Source organism: Lampris incognitus, chromosome 12 (genome assembly GCF_029633865.1).
Source record: "Lampris incognitus isolate fLamInc1 chromosome 12, fLamInc1.hap2, whole genome shotgun sequence".
NCBI classification, from domain to species: Eukaryota; Metazoa; Chordata; class Actinopteri; order Lampriformes; family Lampridae; genus Lampris; species Lampris incognitus.
In genome coordinates, this window is record NC_079222.1 from 50,122,790 (window position 1) to 50,141,387 (window position 18,598).

General features: G+C 46.2%; 1 protein-coding gene across 2 annotated transcripts in view; it reads right to left on the reverse strand.

The window, feature by feature from the left end:
- The window catches only part of zfyve16 (zinc finger, FYVE domain containing 16), a 50,072-nt gene that overhangs the window by 11,386 nt on the left and 20,088 nt on the right, over window positions 1-18,598 (reverse strand). For both annotated transcript variants that reach the window (XM_056290601.1, XM_056290600.1), the window contains 4 exons: window positions 15,899-16,123; window positions 12,314-12,396; window positions 9,909-10,013; window positions 9,659-9,809 (listed from right to left, as the gene is read on the reverse strand). In XM_056290601.1, coding sequence (XP_056146576.1) covers window positions 9,659-9,809; window positions 9,909-10,013; window positions 12,314-12,396; window positions 15,899-16,123 — 564 coding nt within the window. The remainder of the gene's footprint in view (window positions 1-9,658; window positions 9,810-9,908; window positions 10,014-12,313; window positions 12,397-15,898; window positions 16,124-18,598) is intronic.

Genomic DNA, 18,598 nt, shown 5'->3' on the forward strand with positions numbered 1-18,598 from the left:
ACATGTTGTTAGTTCAAACATTCCATTCCATCATCCCTTCGTAAAAAAGGCGCCTCCCCCATTATTTTTCAGACGTCGTCTCTGTGGGGTGAATAAGAATGACACCATGAATACTACGAAGGATTGTTGGAACCAGGGTACTTCAGCTGTTCCGTGAGAGCCCCTGTAGATTATGAGCAAGCTGTATCCCTTTTCAGCTAGTTTGCCATGTGACATAGCTTGGGCAGGCGGCAAAGCCGTTACCAACTGGTTATGCTCATAATGGTAATTATGTATTGTTGCAGGTGACGACACCAGCAGGCACACACGTCAATATAGTATTGTATCTGTGGCAGCCAGACTAGTTTTTAGCATGAATTGTTTTCAAAGCACTTTGTAATATCAAATGGTTTGATAGTTAAGCTAAGCTAATGCTACCTTGCTAGTGTACCTAACAGTGATTACAGAGCCTTTATTCTTAAGTGTGTGGTCACCGGATTTAAATCCAATGGATTCTTGAGTAAATGGTGTGTTTTTGACACTTTTCTCTTGTTACTTTCCCAACTAACAAATGAAATAAAACCTCTCTGCTTGCAATTTGAGTACAAGCATTTGACTTCTTTGACCTCCCGAACACGCAAACTTTACTTTTTTGATTTTCTGTTGGTTAAGTTAGTGAAATAGTAGGTTTTATACTTGGTGACCGGTGGAAAACGGCATAGTCAGAATTCATACAAATTCTTCAATTAGCCCTATTTACACATTTAAAATCATAAAATAACAGTAACATCGGCAACATAGGAAAATGAGATATGATTAGAATTTACTTCATAACTATTACTATTGTTCATGTAACATGTTTGAACTTACAATAATACAAACACTGCCGTTGGCAAACTCATGAGGGAGGCTCATTTATTTATGAAAAGTACAAAACACAAGACGTACTAGGGCAGTGCATACTGTACAGTACTATCAGTGACAACTATGTATTTATTTCAGTCTCATAACACAGTTACATTTTTTTCTCTTTTTTTTGCCCCCCCCCCCCCTTTTCTCTCTCCAATTGTACTTGGCCGTGAAAACGCTTGAAGCACTCAATGTGGAGAGCTGCATCCCACTTCTCACATGCATATACAGTGTGCTTGTCACAACATCTGCGGAAAACAGTTCCCAGTGTTCACAGGCCGGTGAGATTTTCCATCACTTCTCGCAGAATCCTGAGTGACAGTTGTTGCAACTGAAGATCTTCTGCCATGGCCGAGAGGTAGTTTTCCATATCTTTTTTTAGGAGACACAGGGACACAGATCGCTGAAAGGCCAGGAGGTCATATTCCTTACCAACAACATCTCTGAAGAACAACCAGCTATTCACCACCGCACCGTGGAGGGACCAAGAAAAGATTGGCCACCACCACTTCTTGAACCTTATTGCAGCTCTGTTTTTGACACCTGAAGATCACGCAGATCCAAGCCCCCCGTGATTTGGTTTTATGTGAGAATCCACCTGGGCTGTGGAACTTTGTCATAGGCTTTTCTCTCTTTGTTCCACCTGTTTACAGGCACCTCAGAATACTTCTCAGCAGCACTGGTTGCCATGGTTACAACACCGTTATCCTTCCACCGTACCAGTACCTTTTCCCTCTGTGTAAGGACCTCAGCACTTCCGCGAGGCATTTTTTTGTAAATTCTTCACATCGGTGAAAGGGACATCATGCAGGCGGCAGTGTCTCAGAGTGCCAAGACATCCATAGCCCCGTTTTGTCATTTCATCAAGGAGGCTACATGAGGTGAAAAGGTTGTCATGTACAAAGTTACACCCCGGAGGCACTTCTGCTTGTTCGGCTAGACCAGTGGTTCTCAAACTTTTTCTGTCATGCCCCCCTTTGGAGGAAAAAACTTTTTCATGCCCTCCACCCCAACAAAACGGTGACAAAATGGGCCAAGTTTAACTTTATTCAAATCCCACCAAGATCATGAACATTCCTTTCACTTCTCTTTTAGTAATTTCTGTTGTGCAAATAACAAACGCAAGTTCCACTTCAACTTTATCAAACCTCTTTTTGTGACATTTGTCACTAGACTGCTCCATCAGTCTTGTGTGCTTTTTCAAAAACAGGAAAACGAAATGAAATTTAAAAATCACTTTGCTAGAACAATAAAGTTAAATCTGTGCAAAAAAGAACAAATGCAGATATTTGAGGAAAACGATGAGCAAGTCAGTTTGTGAGAGCTCAAGTCTTATCACTGCATTAGTGCTGCAATGAGCCTGATTTGCACTGCACAGCTTTTCAAAACGGGGTTGCAGGCTTGATACTGCCTCTCTCAAGTCATGCTCAATGTTGAGCTTAGATCTGTACTTTGTTTTAGGTGAGGCAACAGCAGAAAAGCATCTCACAGAGACAGGATGTAGTGAAGGGAAGCAGAATGCCCACAGCTCTCAGTCCTATGAGTGGATACTCCCTCTCCACACCAAGCCAGTATTCACTCAGTGTCTGAGCTGTACAGCTCAGCCTCGGGGTGGAGTCAGATGTCATCTCGATGAACTGGTCCTCTTCAGCAGAGCTGAAATCAGCAGGGGCTGCTGCATTGAATCGATCTGTCACCCAGTCATACTGAGCACTGTAGTTTGGGAAGTATTTTTGAAAGAATCCTCTCAAGGAAGAGATGTGCTCCTTAAGACATGAAATCACCGTAGTGGCTCCAGAAATCACTGGTTTCAACAAATTCATCCAGATTCTCAAAGAAATCAGTATTTCCTTGATCAAGTCGCCTGCCCCACATCTTAAGCTTTCGAGTGAATGCACTGATCTTGTCCGCCAGGTGAGGAAGGTGCCTGTCTCTGCCTTGAGGCTTAAGATTCAATTCATTCAGCTTTCCAAATATATCACTGAAATAGGTCAGTTTCATCAGAAATTATTCATCACTAAACTTGCTTTCAACTTCATGCATATGCTCCTCCTACAGAAACACCCGAATTTCCTCTCTGAGCTCAAAGACTCACGACAACACTTCACCTCACGAGAGCCACCTAGCCTTGCTGTGAAACAAAACAGCTGAATTTTCAGCTCCCATCTCCTCACAAAGTGCAGAGAACAGCCGTGCTCTCAGGGGTCTTGTTTTCATGAAATTGACCATGCCAGCAACATCGGTCAAAACCTGATTTAGGTCAGGGCTAATCTGTGTTGATGCTAGCGCTTCCCTCTGTATGATACAGTGTGTCCATTGTGCATTTGGCGAGACCCTCTTGATTAGTGCCTGCAACCCCTTCGTTTTGCCTGCCATGGTCTGTGCACCATCCGTGCAAACACCCGCATAGTTCTCCCATGTCAGCCCATGTTCTGTCAGGTAACAGTCAAGAAGCCTGAAGAGCTCATCAGCTCTCGCTCTACTTGGGACGTACCTGCAAAACAGCAAATCCTCACACACTGAGTCTGACGTGACAAAGCGAACATAAGAAATAAACAAGCAGTCTTTATTGCTGTCAGTAGCTTCGTCCACTGTAAGGTGAAAGGTTTGTCTTTCAGTTAGTCGATGAGCTGTTCTTCAAGGTCGTTTGCAATGTCGCATATATGTCTTGCAACTGTGTCATTGGACACAGGGACCGCCTTCAATTTTGCAGCGCTTGTCTCATCAAACATAGCTGACACCATATCTAAAGCTGTGGGAAGTATGAGCTCCTCTGCTATTGTGTGTGGTTTCTTGCACTGGGCAATTCTGTGTTCGACTTTGTATGATGCCATTAGCGCTTTGTTGTTCACTGAGGCAGCTTTTACAAAGCAGTGTTCCTGCTGATGGTGTGCACCAAGTTTTCTCTGGAAGAACTCGAGTGGCTTATTGACGCGACTGGGATGTAATGTCTCTAAGTGTCTTCTTAATTTGTTTGGTCTCATACTATCAGCTGCCAGAGTTTTCAGAAATAAAATACACACTGGTCTCTCCTCATCTCCTACCACATTCACCCAAGAGCAAGACAGGCTTCGTCATATTTTCTTAACTTGGTTTTTGGTTGATTACCATCAGCTAAGCAGTTTGTCGTTTGTCTCGGAAGCATTGCCTGTCTTTCTTTTCGTCCCTGTCAAACATCTCTCCATTCTGTGAACGTGCAGACTCTGTCTCATGAAAGCACATTTTGTTGATTGTTTGGCCGTGAAAAAGATTCCGACGTCAAAACAATAGTTCTGCATGGCATTCTCCCCCGTCACGTGTGCCTCCCCCCTGGGGGGAGGGGCGCCACACACTTTCAGAAACACTGAGCTAGACCGAGGACTACACTTGGGCCCTGTCCTAGGCCGGCTTCAGGGAGATGTGTGTGCACTCCGCAATAGGGCTCCATATGATACATGTACCCTGCAGGTGATGCAAGGCTCCACAATTTCTACCCAAACCAGATTGGTTTGCGCCTGATGAATTGCTTGAAATCATGCCTGCCATAATAAGGTATCATGCTTTCATCAACCGATAACCATTTTGAGTACGGCATCATTTTGTAAGACTCATTCAGTGCACTGAAGATGGGCCGTACCTTGTAGAAAGGGTCGTTTTTGGCCTTTGAGTAATCTACCAAATGGATTGAGGCAATCATCTCATCAAAGTGATTCCTTCTCATTGCATTTGAGATGGCTTCATTGTAGACATCAGGGTCATACGACCAAAACATGTACCGCCGCCACACAGAACTGTAGCCAGATGTGAGAAGAACCCCATAGAAAGTCAGCAACTCATCCATGTTCTGATCAAGTATCTTCCCTTTGGTTTGCATTGAATAGATGTTTGACATCTTAACAGTGAGCACCCTCAGAGAAGAAGGGTACATCAACAGGAACAAATCGACTGGATCAGGTTTAGTTTGCTTTATGCACTCTGCTGCAGTTGGGCCATAGGTCACGAAATCTGGAATCTTGGACACGGCCAGTTTCAGGAGTGGGGGGGGGGCACCAATTGGTTCTCATGGACATCCGACTCATCCTCCAGATAGTTCAACTCTGCATCGCTATTCAATAGTCTACCTGGTAAACGACCCATTTCACCCTGGTACTCCCTATCTGAGACATCGCTATCACAGTCACTTTCAATTGCCTCTTTTTCAAGTGTAGGAATGACAGTGATGCTGCACACAGCACTCGGGGTGTTATGTAGGTGGTCCAACACATCTGATAGTTTTAAACTGTGTAAGAAAAAACAAATGACAACTAGGATTAACAGCCAAAACCCGTGTTTTCAATTGAAACACCATGTTAGAACACCGGTCACAATTGTGACCATTAACACATGCACCTCTTACGAGCAAAATATATATACAGGAGTATAATTCTAAAAATATATCAGTAGTAGAGCCTATAAAGAATCTACTACTACTACTTTCGGCTGCTCCCGTTAGGGGTCGTCACAGTGGATCATCCGTTTCCAAGTAGTCTTTAAAGAATATATGTACAAAATATGATAGTTCTGTTAATTACAGTGTTTTACTTACTTCCCTTTGTCTGAGGAAGACATCTTTTTCCAGAGGTGCGACCAGGATGTAAACTGATCTGGTCATGTGCCCTTCCACACTAGTCACATGACACTGATCATTTTGATCAAGACAATCTATTTTTTCCATTTAAAAGTTGAATCTCTTGCCCAAGGCCAACCACACTGAGTTTTTTAATAACTTTTAAAAAAAATCTTTTTTAACAGGGCATCTGATTAGCATAGCAGTCTATTCCACTACCTACAAACACGGGGATCTCCGGTTCGAATCCCCGTGTTACCTCCGGCTTGGTCGGGCGTCCCTACAGACACAATTGGCCATGTCTGCGGGTGGTAAGCCAGATGTGGGTATGTGTCCTGGTTGCTGCACTAGCGCCTCCTCTGGTTGGTTGAGGCGCCTGTTCAGGGGGAGGGGGAACTGGGAGGAATAGCGTGATCCTCCCACACGCTACATCCCCCTGATGAAACTCCTCACTGTCAGGTGAAAAGAAGAGGCTGGTGACTCCACATGTATTGGAGGAGGCATGTGGTAGTCTGCAGCCCTCCCCGGATCAGTGATCGGGACGGCTCGGGAGAGTGGAGTAATTGGCCGGATACAATTGGGGAGGAAAAGGGGGAAAGAACCCCCCCCAAAAAAACCCTTTTTGAACAACACTCCCAGAAAAAAACAAAAACCCCGCGGTCACAGTTGTGACCAGTGGGTTAAACGGGTTAACTGAGCTACACTGCTGACGTGTGCTAGCAACGTCTTTTAGCTTAGGCTGTCATCTTACCTAGCTTACAAACATAAACAATACTAGTGGTACTAGGAGCTAGTGGTACTATGAAAACAAGTGCGGCTTCCTCCCTCTCCTCTTCCGATCTCCTCCCCAAACGTTTGATGCATGAATGCAGGCAGGTCAGGGCAGGATGCGCAACACTATGAATTTATGTGACAAATGTCACTTTGATAAACTCATGATCACCGTTATTTTTATTGGGGGGAGGGAGGGGGGGTCTGAGGAAAAAAGTTCAGAGACTAGAAAAAACACTTGGGGCCTAATAGCCCAGACCTAGTCATGCCCATGATGCTGGTCACCTTAACATTCTTTTCTCTACGCCATAAAACAAACAAACACGCATTTACTGACGTGTGCTTGTTGTGATGTGCACACTCATACGCACAAAGACTGAGAAGCGTGAGAGGGTTTCTGCGAGGTTCCGATGAGCTAAGGACAAATTACTTGAGTTTCCTAATACAGTAACACATTTTGTTATAAATCTCCCCAAAACCTCAAAATTCCATGTACTTCTGTATTTATACATTCCTTATTCAATCTGTGTCCATGATTCTGGCTGTGTTTTCCTTGTCCATGATTCTGTCTGGGTTTTCCTTGTCCCTGATTCTGTTAGTGTTTTCCTTGTCCCTGATTCTGTCTGTGTTTTCCTTGTCCATGATTCTGTCAGTGTTTTCCTTGTCCATAATTCTGTCTGTGTTTTCCTTGTCCCTGATTCTGTCTGTGTTTTCCTTGTCCATGATTCTGGCTGTGTTTTCCTTGTCCGTGATTCTGTCTGGGTTTTCCTTGTCCATGATTCTGTCTGGGTTTTCCTTGTCCGTGATTCTGTCTGGGTTTTCCTTGTCCATGATTCTGTCTGGGTTTTCCTTGTCCATGATTCTGTCTGGGTTTTCCGTGTCCATGATTCTGTCTGTGTTTTCCTTGTCCATGATTCTGTCTGGGTTTTCCGTGTCCATGATTCTGTCTGGGCTTTCCTTGTCCATGATTCTGTCTGGGTTTTCCTTGTCCATGATTCTGTCTGGGTTTTCCGTGTCCATGATTCTGTCTGGGCTTTCCTTGTCCATGATTCTGTCTGGGTTTTCCTTGTCCATGATTCTGTCTGGGTTTTCAATGTCCATGATTCTGTCTGGGTTTTCAATGTCCATGATTGTGTCTGGGTTTTTCGTGTCCCCGATTCTGTCTGGGTTTTCTTTGTCCATGATTCTGTCTGGGTTTTCCTTGTCCATGATTCTGTCTGGGTTTTCCGTGTCCATGATTCTGTCTGGGTTTTCCTTGTCCATGATTCTGTCTGGGTTTTCAATGTCCATGATTCTGTCTGGGTTTTCAATGTCCATGATTCTGTCTGGGTTTTCCTTGTCCCTGATTCTGTCTGGGTTTTCCTTGTCCATGATTCTGTCTGGGTTTTCCTTGTCCCTGATTCTGTCTGGGTTTTCCGTGTCCATGATTCTGTCTGGGCTTTCCTTGTCCATGATTCTGTCTGGGTTTTCCTTGTCCATGATTCTGTCGGGGTTTTCCTTGTCCATGATTCTGTCGGGGTTTTCCTTGTCCCTGATTCTGACTGTGTTTTCCTTGTCCATGATTCTGTCAGTGTTTTCCTTGTCCATGATTCTGTCTGGGTTTTCAATGTCCATGATTCTGTCTGGGTTTTCCTTGTCCCTGATTCTGTCTGGGTTTTCCGTGTCCATGATTCTGTCTTGGTTTTCTGTGTCCATGGTTCTGTCTGGGTTTTCCGTGTCCATGATTCTGTCTGGGCTTTCCTTGTCCATGATTCTGTCAGTGTTTTCCTTGTCCATGATTCTGTCGGGGTTTTCCTTGTCCATGATTCTGTCTGGGTTTTCCTTGTCCATGATTCTGTCTGGGTTTTCAATGTCCATGATTCTGTCTGGGTTTTCCTTGTCCCTGATTCTGTCTGGGTTTTCCGTGTCCATGATTCTGTCTGGGTTTTCTGTGTCCATGGTTCTGTCTGGGTTTTCCGTGTTCATGATTCTGTCTGGGCTTTCCTTGTCCATGATTCTGTCGGGGTTTTCCTTGTCCATGATTCTGTCGGGGTTTTCCACATAGTGGAACTCATAAGGCCCTATACAACCTAGATTTGAGAACGTCCTTTACAGCAGTTGGGCTCCGACACAAAAGCACTAGTGACCATTTCATTTCTATATGAATCCCTGAGAGCTAAGCGTTCAAACATTACTGCAATTACCAGTAGAGCTGCACGATATGAACTCAAATCAATATCATGATAATTTCACACATTTACCTCATCCATCCATTATACAAACCACTTATCGTGCTCTCAGGATCGCGGGGATGCTGGAGCCTATCCCAGCAGTCATTGGGCGGCAGGCGGGGAGACACCCTGGACAGGCTGCCAGGCCATCACAGGGCCGACACACACACACACACACACCTAGGGACAATGTAGTATGGCCGATCCACCTGACCTACATGTCTTTGGACTGTGGGAGGAAACCGGAGCACCCGGAGGAAACCCACGCAGACACGGGGAGAACATGCAAACTCCACACAGAGGACGACCCGGGAAGATCATGCCATTCATCATGTCTGGGAGGATCATGCCATTCCCCCATCCCCCCCCCACCCGAACAGGTAGGGTGGGGAGGGGGAACAGCAACCAGGAGACATACCCACATCCGGCTTCTCACCTGCAGACACGGCCAATTGTGTCTGTACGGATGCCCGACCAAGCTGGAGGTAACACGGGGATTCGAACCAGTGATCGCCACTCCGATAGGCAACAGAATAGACCGCTACCACGCTACCCGGACGCCCCCTGAATGTCAATATTAACAACATTTTCTGCAGTCAGAAAATTCGGCAGTTTGACAGGACGCGGAAGCGTGGCAGGCTAAGCTAACTGCTAGCCGATGCAGACCAGCAGTACGACAGTCATCCTGGCGTTCGCTCTCTTGGACAGTTTTTTTTTTTGTTGATATGTTGGATATAGGCCCTGTGATGGCCTGGCGGCCTGTCCAGGGTGTCGCCCCGCCTGCTGCCCGGTGACTGCTGGCATAGGCTCCAGCATCCCCTCGACCCTGAGAGCAGGATAAGCGGTTTGGATAATGGATGGATGGATGGATGTTGGATATATGTTTTTGTAGTTTGGATGTGTTTTTGTCTTTGTGTTGCCCTGCTGTGGGCTGGGGAAACGATATTCCATTTCATTTCATGTGCGCAGGTGCATGGAAATAAAATGACAAATAAATGTTCCTGATGTTCCTGAATTTTGGAATACTGCCCAGCTCTAATGCCAGTTTTACCACAGGTGTCAGTATTTTGGATTACAGCTTTAAAGTGTTGTTCAGCAGTGTATATAAACGAGATGAAGGCGACAGCTATAGCTTTACATTGTATTTAAAGAGGACAAAGCTAAGGAACGAGTAATCCACAATGGCTTCATTAGTATCTGGTACCTGTGCGGGTCTTGTCGGGCATGCTGTTGGCCTGTGTCTGGTAGTTGCCATCCTGCCTCTGGAAACAGACCAGGTGAGAGTCAGCTTCAGGGCTGAAACTTGCTCCAACACTGATCACATGCTCATTGGATGAATTGACCACCTTCAGCATCTACAACACCCCAAAAAAACAATGTTAACAATAAATCTGCTAAATGTGCATAACTCCATGCTTCCCACATTATCCAGTCTCTCTCTACAAGTCTCTTACCTCACCGTAACTACTCTTGGGTATATCGATGTAGCTGTGACCCATCTCCATGTGGATCTTCAGCCCCTCCACAACTGGCAGACTATACTGGTAGTTTCTGAGGTCCTGTGAAGAAACAGTTCATCAAGATTTAAGCGATATAAGGTTATTTTTCCTACTTCATCTTTTATAAGTAAATAAGCCCTTGTTCTTACTGGCCTGGCTCAGCCTACAAACATGTTGAAAAAAGGGAGGGGGGGAAAGGGGTGGCGAGTAAGAGGACAGTGATGGTGGCGGCTGAACGTGGCAGTGCTGGAATAGAACACCGCACCCCAGCTTCTCAAGTCTACCCTGAGAGTTTAGTTGGTTAATGCCGGTGTGTCGCCTTTTTACTCAGCTCATATTTCATTGGTTTAATGTGCTGGACCCTTCACCAGTTACATCTCAGTACTTCTGATGCCCCCACAGGAAGCAGCTAATTCACAGGGGTTTGACTGTGTGAAGGAAACTTGGCATGAAACATTAGGAATTATTTATTTGTTGTGTATTTGTTTGTGGATATTCTGTCTGACTGGTGAGTTTATGTGAAGTATGATGGTGTTCATCTGGTTTCAGTTGGCTTGCAACTGACAGACAGGGTTCACAGTTATTCTCGGAGAGGTCAGATGTTCCCCTGAATGAGATGTCCAGGTGGCGTAGCGGTCTTTTCCGTTGCCTACCAACATGGGGATCGACGGTTCAAATGCCCGTCTTGCCTCCGGCTTGGTCGGGCGTCCCTACAGAAACAATTGGCTGTGTCTGCGGGTGAGAAGCCGGATGTGGGTATGTGTCCTGGTCGCTGCACTAGCGCCTCCTCTGGACAGTCGGGGCGCCTGTTTGGGGGGGGGGGCTGGGGGGGAATAGCGTGATCCTCCCATGCGCTACGTCCCCCTGGTGAAACTCCTCACTGTCAGGTGAAAAGAAGTGGCTGGTGACTCCACATGTATGGGAGGAGGCATGTGGGAGTCTGCAGCCCTCCCCGGATCTGCAGAGGGGGTGGAGCAGCGACCGGGACAGCTCGGAAGAGTGGGATTAATTGGCCAAGTACAATTGGGGAGAAAAAGGGGGTTGGGGGGAGCATAGATTTTCATCTTCAAAGCAGTAGTGTGATGCATCTCATTTTTTGTTGAATGTATAAGGGTTTCAACCATTTCTGTGCCCATACCAACATGTTTGTAGCTCAAACATAAAAACGTTTTATTACCCATACAACTTTGTCTCAAACTGGGTGATTCCTTTAGTTGCAAGACAACACAAAGTACAGACAAATGTTAAAAAAAAGGTAAAAGATAAAGCCATTATTTTTCTGCTCAGGTGTGGCAGAGGTGAAAAGACACAGTGGAGGCACATAATGAGAGAGCTCCCATCTGCAGCTCTACCAGCGCCCTCAGTCAGAGGGGACGGACACAGGTTCAAGTATTTTTATTTTATTTATTACTTTATTGATCACCGTGGGGAAATTCTTCTTCTGCATTTAACCCATCCTAGCTGTGTAGCTAGGAGCAGTGGGCAGCCGCCGTGCAGCATCCGGGGACCAACTCCAGTTGGTCTTGCCATCCCTCGGTCAGGGGCACAGACAGGAATGTTAACCCTAACACATGTCTTTCTGATGGTGAGGGAAACCAGAGCACCAAGTAGGCAAGTAAACTGAATTTCTAAGATGTAATAAGAGCTGGCTGGCCATTGGGAGCTGGTTTTAGATGTTTGACTGGATTATTCCCCCGACAGACTGCATATCATTGGAGTGGAGAGCTCAGAAATGGACCGGCTACCAAGTGAACGGACAATGGAATTTATTGCCAATTTGTAAATCAACTAATTCCCCTCTTAATCCTCCGTTTCTCCCTTCCCATCCTTTGTGTCTCCCCAAGTAGTGTGTTCCCCGTGGGCCACCAGCCGAACAAGAACTCCGGGACGGGGCAGATTCTCGGTCGCCTTTGGCCTTGCACCTTGGTTCACTGTATTATCAATAATAAAACTCTATTTTACACATGAAATTGGCGTCCCAGCATAATTTCCCAAGGTGCTGTAAGTCCTTATACCATATGAATGACAGATATGAACATTTCTACAGTCAAATGAAAGAAATTCAGGTTGAGGATTTTGCAATAAAAAAGTGTTGTTTTTTTTTTGGATGTCCAAAACCCTTCTGCCAGTGGTCTCTGGAAGTCTCGTGTGAACCAGTCAAACACACCACCTTAGCGTGGCTACTTGATACCCTGGCAAATGTGAAATGATATTCTACTGCCCAGCACTGCACCTATGCTAGTGTAACTGTAAAGCCTTTGATACTAGCACATATCCAGGGCAACACATATCACTGGCTTGTGTCTCAAACATGTAGATGGCTATATCAACAGATATAATACTTGCATATAGGTACTTACGGCCAGTAAATTCATAATAGTGTGCCCTGTCTCTCTGTAGACAGAGTCCCGGAAACGAATGCTGACCAGCATTGTGGGGTACACTGCAGAGACAAAGACATTTCTTTTAAATCCTGCACATTCTCAACAGCACAACATCATTTTAGAAAACTGCTAAATAAAGTTATTATCATTATTATGGACGCAATATAATAATATTTAATAATGGTATTTATTTGCATTTGTCATTATCCTCATTTAGCCACTGGCGATGCACAAGCCAGTGCATTCTTAGTGCCGGGCTCAAGCCTGAATAAATGGGGAGGGGTGCGTCAGGAAGAGCGTCCGGCGTAAAATCTTTGCCAAATCCAATATGCGGATCATGAACCAGTTTTCCATACCGGATCGATTGAGGCCGGGGTTACCAACGACCGCCACCGGTACTGTTGGCCAGCAGGGTGCTGGTGGAAACTATGTTACTGTTGGGTGAAGGAGAAGGAGAAGGGGAAGGCATGTCCAGAGGCAGCGGGAGAGGAGGAAGGGGAGTATTGTCACAAATTCTGTATTCAACAGTAAGAAAAATTATAATAGGAAAACTGTCCTTTTCAGCAGCGGCTAGTTCCTCGCCAACATGCCACTCACAAAAGACTTGCTGCACCCATCCCCTGGGGAGAAGAGCTGGCACAAGAAAAAGCATCTAGTTCAGAGTTCCAACTCTTACTTCATGGACGTGAAATGTCCAGGATGCTATAAGATTAAGACCAGCCACGCCCACACAGTTGTACCGTGTGTGGGCTGCTCAGCAGTCCTGTCAGTCCACTGGAGGCAAAGCACGTCTCAGAGATGCTCTTTCAGGAGGACAGGGTAGGTAAAAATGCCTCGAGTAGGACGGTGGGGCATGGGTTCCAGGGAAGAGGTGGAAGCCTTGGCCGTGGTGACCAACTGAGCAACTTGAGGAGCATTCACAGAGGAGCAAGTGCAGAGGCAGTACTTAGGCAGGCACGCAGCAGGGGGAGCAACACCCTGTAACTGAGGTGCATGTGCAGGGAGGGGGCAGGTACCAGAAGCTGCCGGTGGATAGAATCCACTTTGGCCAGGAAAAAGTCCAGGAACTTGGAGCAGAGGTCAAGGGCACCTGAAGGGTGGGGGCATCAAGGGGGCGAAGTAGTCAGCTGATGGTGGAGAAGAGCATTCTGGGGTGATTCTGCTGGTTGCCAATGATAGTGGAGTAGTAATGCATTTTGGCCTGAGAGAGAGCTTTACAGGTCTTCACGTGATCTTTAAAGGCCTCGAGGTGGACAGTGAGGTCAGACCTTTTATAGAGCCTCTCCAGTCAATGACCACTGGCCTTCATGATGCGGAATTCAGTGGTGAACCAGGGGGCAAGACAGTCAAGGCTGAGTGATGAGGCTGAGTTGTAGTAGGCTACCAGGACATCCATCATGGTGTTGGGGGGATCTGAGGTTAGATTGGACACTATCATGTTGGTCAGGGCTGGTGCACTCACTGTCTTGTTGTTCCTGAACGTGATGGTACGTTTTGTGTGCTGCCTAGGCAGGGGGACAGCAACAGCCAAGTGGATGGCATGATGGTCGGATATGGCAAGGTCCAGGCACTTCAAACGGAGTGAAGTTGTACCAGCAGAGCACAGCAGATCCAGAGTGTGACCTCTGGCATGGGTGGGACCTTGAAAATGCTGTGTGAAGTTAAAGCAATCCAGTAATGACAGGAATTCAGCAACAAATGTGCAGCTACTGGAGTCCACATGGATATTGAAATCACCTAACAGAAGTGTAGATGGACACATAGAGCAGACAGAGGTGAGTAGCTCAGAAAGCTCAGACATAAAGGTAGTGGAGGTTTTAGGGGGGCGGTAAAGAAGGATCACCTGAAGCTGTGCTGACCCAGCTAGCATGAACGCAGCACACTCAAATGAGTGGACATTGAGTACTGGTAGTTCTTTAACCAGAATGTCAGCTTGATGTATAATAGCCAGCCCACCACCACAACCTATGGAGCGAGGTTTCTGTATGTACACATAGCCTGGGGGTGTGGCTTGATTTCGTGTCACGAAGTCCTGATGATTTTGCCATGTTTCAGTTAGGCACAGAAAGTCAGTTTTCCTGTCCGTGATGATGTAATGTATGAGTAGTGCTTTATTGTTTAAGGAGCGAGTGTTCAGTAGTGTGAATGTTGCCGTGTTGTTCATAGATGCTGAGGCAGGCGCTGTCAACACAAACCAGGGGCTTCAGATTGCCAGAGAGAACGAGAAGTTTGTTGTGATGACATCGATGTCACAGTGCCATAGAACGCCCGTCAGACAGCACAGATGGAATAGCATGCTCTAGAGGGTTTTTTTTAGGGAGTTGTTCCTTATCCGATGCGAGGGTCTAAAGACAGGAAGTTGTGTTGCCATAAAGCCCCCTGAGGCAAATTTGTAATTTGGGATATTGGGCTATACAAATAAAATGGGAGTTGACTAGGAAAAAAGAAACTTGAAAATATGTCACCACTTAAAATTGCTGTATATAGTTTAATTTCCAGACTTGCATCACATTGTACTCCTGATAGGCGTAACAGTCTGCAAACCCATACTGCCTGCTGAAAGGGCTCATTTATTTTTAGTCAATATCTTTATTCTGGTATCAGCAGGGACTCCCTCCATGATCTGCAGTTGGTACAACCCGCTGCTGCTCAGCTCATTACCGGGACAAAGAGGCATGACCATATTACTCCTGTTCTTGCCTCCATTACATTTCGAATTTATTTTAAAATGTTGTTGCTCACTTTTAAGGCTTTGAACGGTCTTGCTCCTACATACATTTCTGATTTACTGCCCTGGTATACGCCCTCTCGACCATTAAGATCCGCAGATGGAGCCCCGCTGGTTATTCCCAGGTCTCGGTTTGTTAAAAAGGGTGACCGGACTTTTGCTGTTAGAGCCCCCAAACTATGGAACTCTCTTCCTTTTGAACTAAGACAAACCAAGTCTCTAGCTTCTTTTAAATCTCGTCTAAAAACTTTTCTTTTTATGAAATCTTTTACAAATGTTTGATAATTGCTTTTATTTATACTGTTTTTAGTTTTACTCTTACTTATGTGGTCTTACTCTTATTTTTGCCTTGCCCTGTGATGGCCTGGTGGCCTGTCCAGGGTGTCTCCCTGCCTGCCGCCCAACGACTGCTGGGATAGGCTCCAGCATCCCCAAGACCCTGAGAGCAGGATAAGCGTTTGGATAATGGATGGATGGTTTTGTTTATTTATGAAGCACTTTGTAGCATTGTTTTATAAAAGTGCGATATAAATTAAATTATTATTATCATTATCTGCACCAAGCACTACTCTAACCTACCACACACACAACAGTACAAAGCTGGAAACAGACTTGCTACTTGCCTGAACAGCAATAATCTATGCAAAGTTGATAAAGCATTCAAGGGTGCTCGAAACATCCAAATTAGGTTGGATATCAAAGTAGTACAATTGGTGCAGACTGCAAAGCGGAGCAATGTAAATGGGTCCTAAAAATGCTAAAAGGGGCTGAAATCAAATTTACACCATCTCTGACATTCAAGATGGGGACAATGACAAACAAAAATGACATACTGCCATGTTCGGCTCCCAGTCGTAGCAGCAGCCTGAGGGGGAAAACTTTGGCCCAGGGCACTTCCAGTCTCTGGATCAGCAAGCCAAAGAGGAACGGCATGGGGGGCAGCGTCAGGCCATCTAGTGGCTGACAGGTGGGAGAGAAGAACAGCATCCCTCCATGGTCCTTACTGCCCAGGAAACTGCTTGAGAAGGTCACATTTCCCAAGTCCTCTACAAACTTCCCTTCAGGATGTAAGACATAATTATTAATAGTCTATTGTGTAATTAGACAACAGTAAGCCCAGATGTACTGAAACTGTTGTTCTGATACTGTAGGCAAAGACAATGTGTGAGAGAATGACTGAGTTGTTTGTCACAGTAATGCGTCATTGTTTCCCAAAACTTCTTCGTAGGAGGGGCACCATAGAGCAGATAGCACAGCATCGACTAGGTGACATGTTACTTACTCCTAATTTCCAGAGTTGCGGGTTTCCATTTAAGAGTACAAGGTCAATGAAAACTATGCAAGGCCTAAATCAGGATTCTTGCCCATTTTAAATAGTAAAATTCCAGACTTTTTTTCCCCAGACCTCGTCTTCCACACTTGGCGATACAGTCCTTTTACCTCACAACGTTAATCAACCATGTGCCATGCTGGGCTGAGAGCATGAAGGTTTTCATTCCAGCCAGACTCTACACCAGCTGGTTTCACATATTAGTTCCTCCTCTTTAAGGGTGTGCTATTCAGTCACATCAGATGGTGTGGAGTAGAGCCCTGCGTGGGACTGTTCTCTTAATCCCACTGGATTTCTTTTCTTTTTTTTGTTGACCCCCCCCCCTTTTTCCCCCCAAACTGTATCCGGCCAATTACCCCACTCTTCCGAGCCGTCCTGGTCTCTGCTCCACCCCCTCTGCTGATCCGGGGAGGGCCGCAGACTACCACATGCCTCCTCCGATACATGTGGAGTCGCCAGCCGCTTCTTTTCACCTGACAGTGAGGAGTTTCATCAGGGGGACGTAGTGAGTGGGAGGATCACGCTATTCCCCCCAGTTCCCCCTCCCCCCAGAACAGGCACCCCAACCGACCACGGGAGCTGCTAGTGCAGCGACCAGCACACATACCCACATCCAGCTTCCCACCCGCAGACACGGCCAATTGTGTCTGTAGGGACGCCCGACCAAGCTGGAGGTTAACACGGGGATTCGAACCGGCGATCCCGCGTTGGTAGGCAACGGAATAGACTGGTACGCTACCCAGATGCCAATCCCACTGGATTTCTGACAATTACTGCCAGCTCCTGCAGTATGTGTTACACTCCTGCAATGTGTGTGTCCACTCTTGCCCACACCCACAATCATCCTGACCACTTGTGCCTGCACAGTAGAACTCCAGCGATTTTTCTGTCTTCTCCCGGCCCGCAGGTTCAACACACTTTTACTGTGTAGTAAGAGATGCATACCTGTCGGTATGCAAAATTACATTCTAGTGCATCATTGTAGAAAATGTGTAGTTGGCTGTGGTTGTTTATTTTGCTGAGGTTGTTTTATTTTGTTTCGTTTCCCTGTGTCTTTTAATGCACTTATCATGGGTGAGACACAGCATCTTTTACATCACACTTGCTATATTTAGCAGCTATATTTACATGCTGAACTATGTCAACAAAGCCTTTCCCCGCAACGAAGTCATACGGCCGAATGTCTCTACAGCAAAGTGGGACACATTTCTCGATAGCGTCTTGTTTAATATGCGCAGTAAGAAGTGCTTTATCTCTGAAGGAGACCGGGGAAAACGCAGCAGATTATGTTGTCTCAACCCCAGAGATGCCAGATTTGTGTCTGTTGTGGATCAATACTTTTTTTGTTGTTGTAGATTTTCGCCCCAATTGTATCCGGCCAATTACCCCACTCTTCCGAGCCTTCCCGGTCTCTGCTCCAGCGGTACGATCCGGGGAGGACCGCAGACTACCACATGCCTCCTCCCATACATGTGGAGTCGCCAGCTACTTCTTTTCCCCTGACAGTGAGGAGTTTCACCAGGGGGATGTAGCACGTGGGAGGATCACGCTATCCCCCCAGTCTCTCCCCCCGCCGAACAGGCGCCCCGACCGACCAGAGGAGGCGCTAGTGCAGCAACCAGGACACATAGCCACATCCGGCTTCCCACCCGCAGACACGGCCAATTATGTCTGTAGGGATGCCCGACTAACCGGGGGTAACACGGGGATTCGAACTGTGATCCCCGTGTTGGTAGGTAGTGGAATAGACCGCTACCCTACCTGGACGCCCTGTCAATACTTTTACACATTTGTTACAACTGACAAAGTCCAGCTTGTTTGTAACTTTGTCAGTAACAAGTGAGGATTTTTTCTACATGTCAGACGTGCCTCACTTTGCTTTTGTATCCTAATGACCTGCTCTGAGCTTCTTTTCAACTTCATTTGTTGACTCCATCCTTCTGGTTAGCGCTAGGTAAATCCCAGGACTCCATCCTTCTGATTACTACTACTACTACTTTCGGTTGCTCCTGTTAGGGGGCGCCACAGCGGATCATCCGTTTCCATTTCTTCCTGTCTTCTGCGTCTTCCTCTGTCACACCAGCCACCTGCATGTCCTCCCTCACCACATCCATAAACCTCCTCTTTGGCCTTCCTCTTCTCCTCTTCCCTGGCAGCTCCATATTCAGCATCCTTCTCCCAGTATACCCAGCATCTCTCCTCC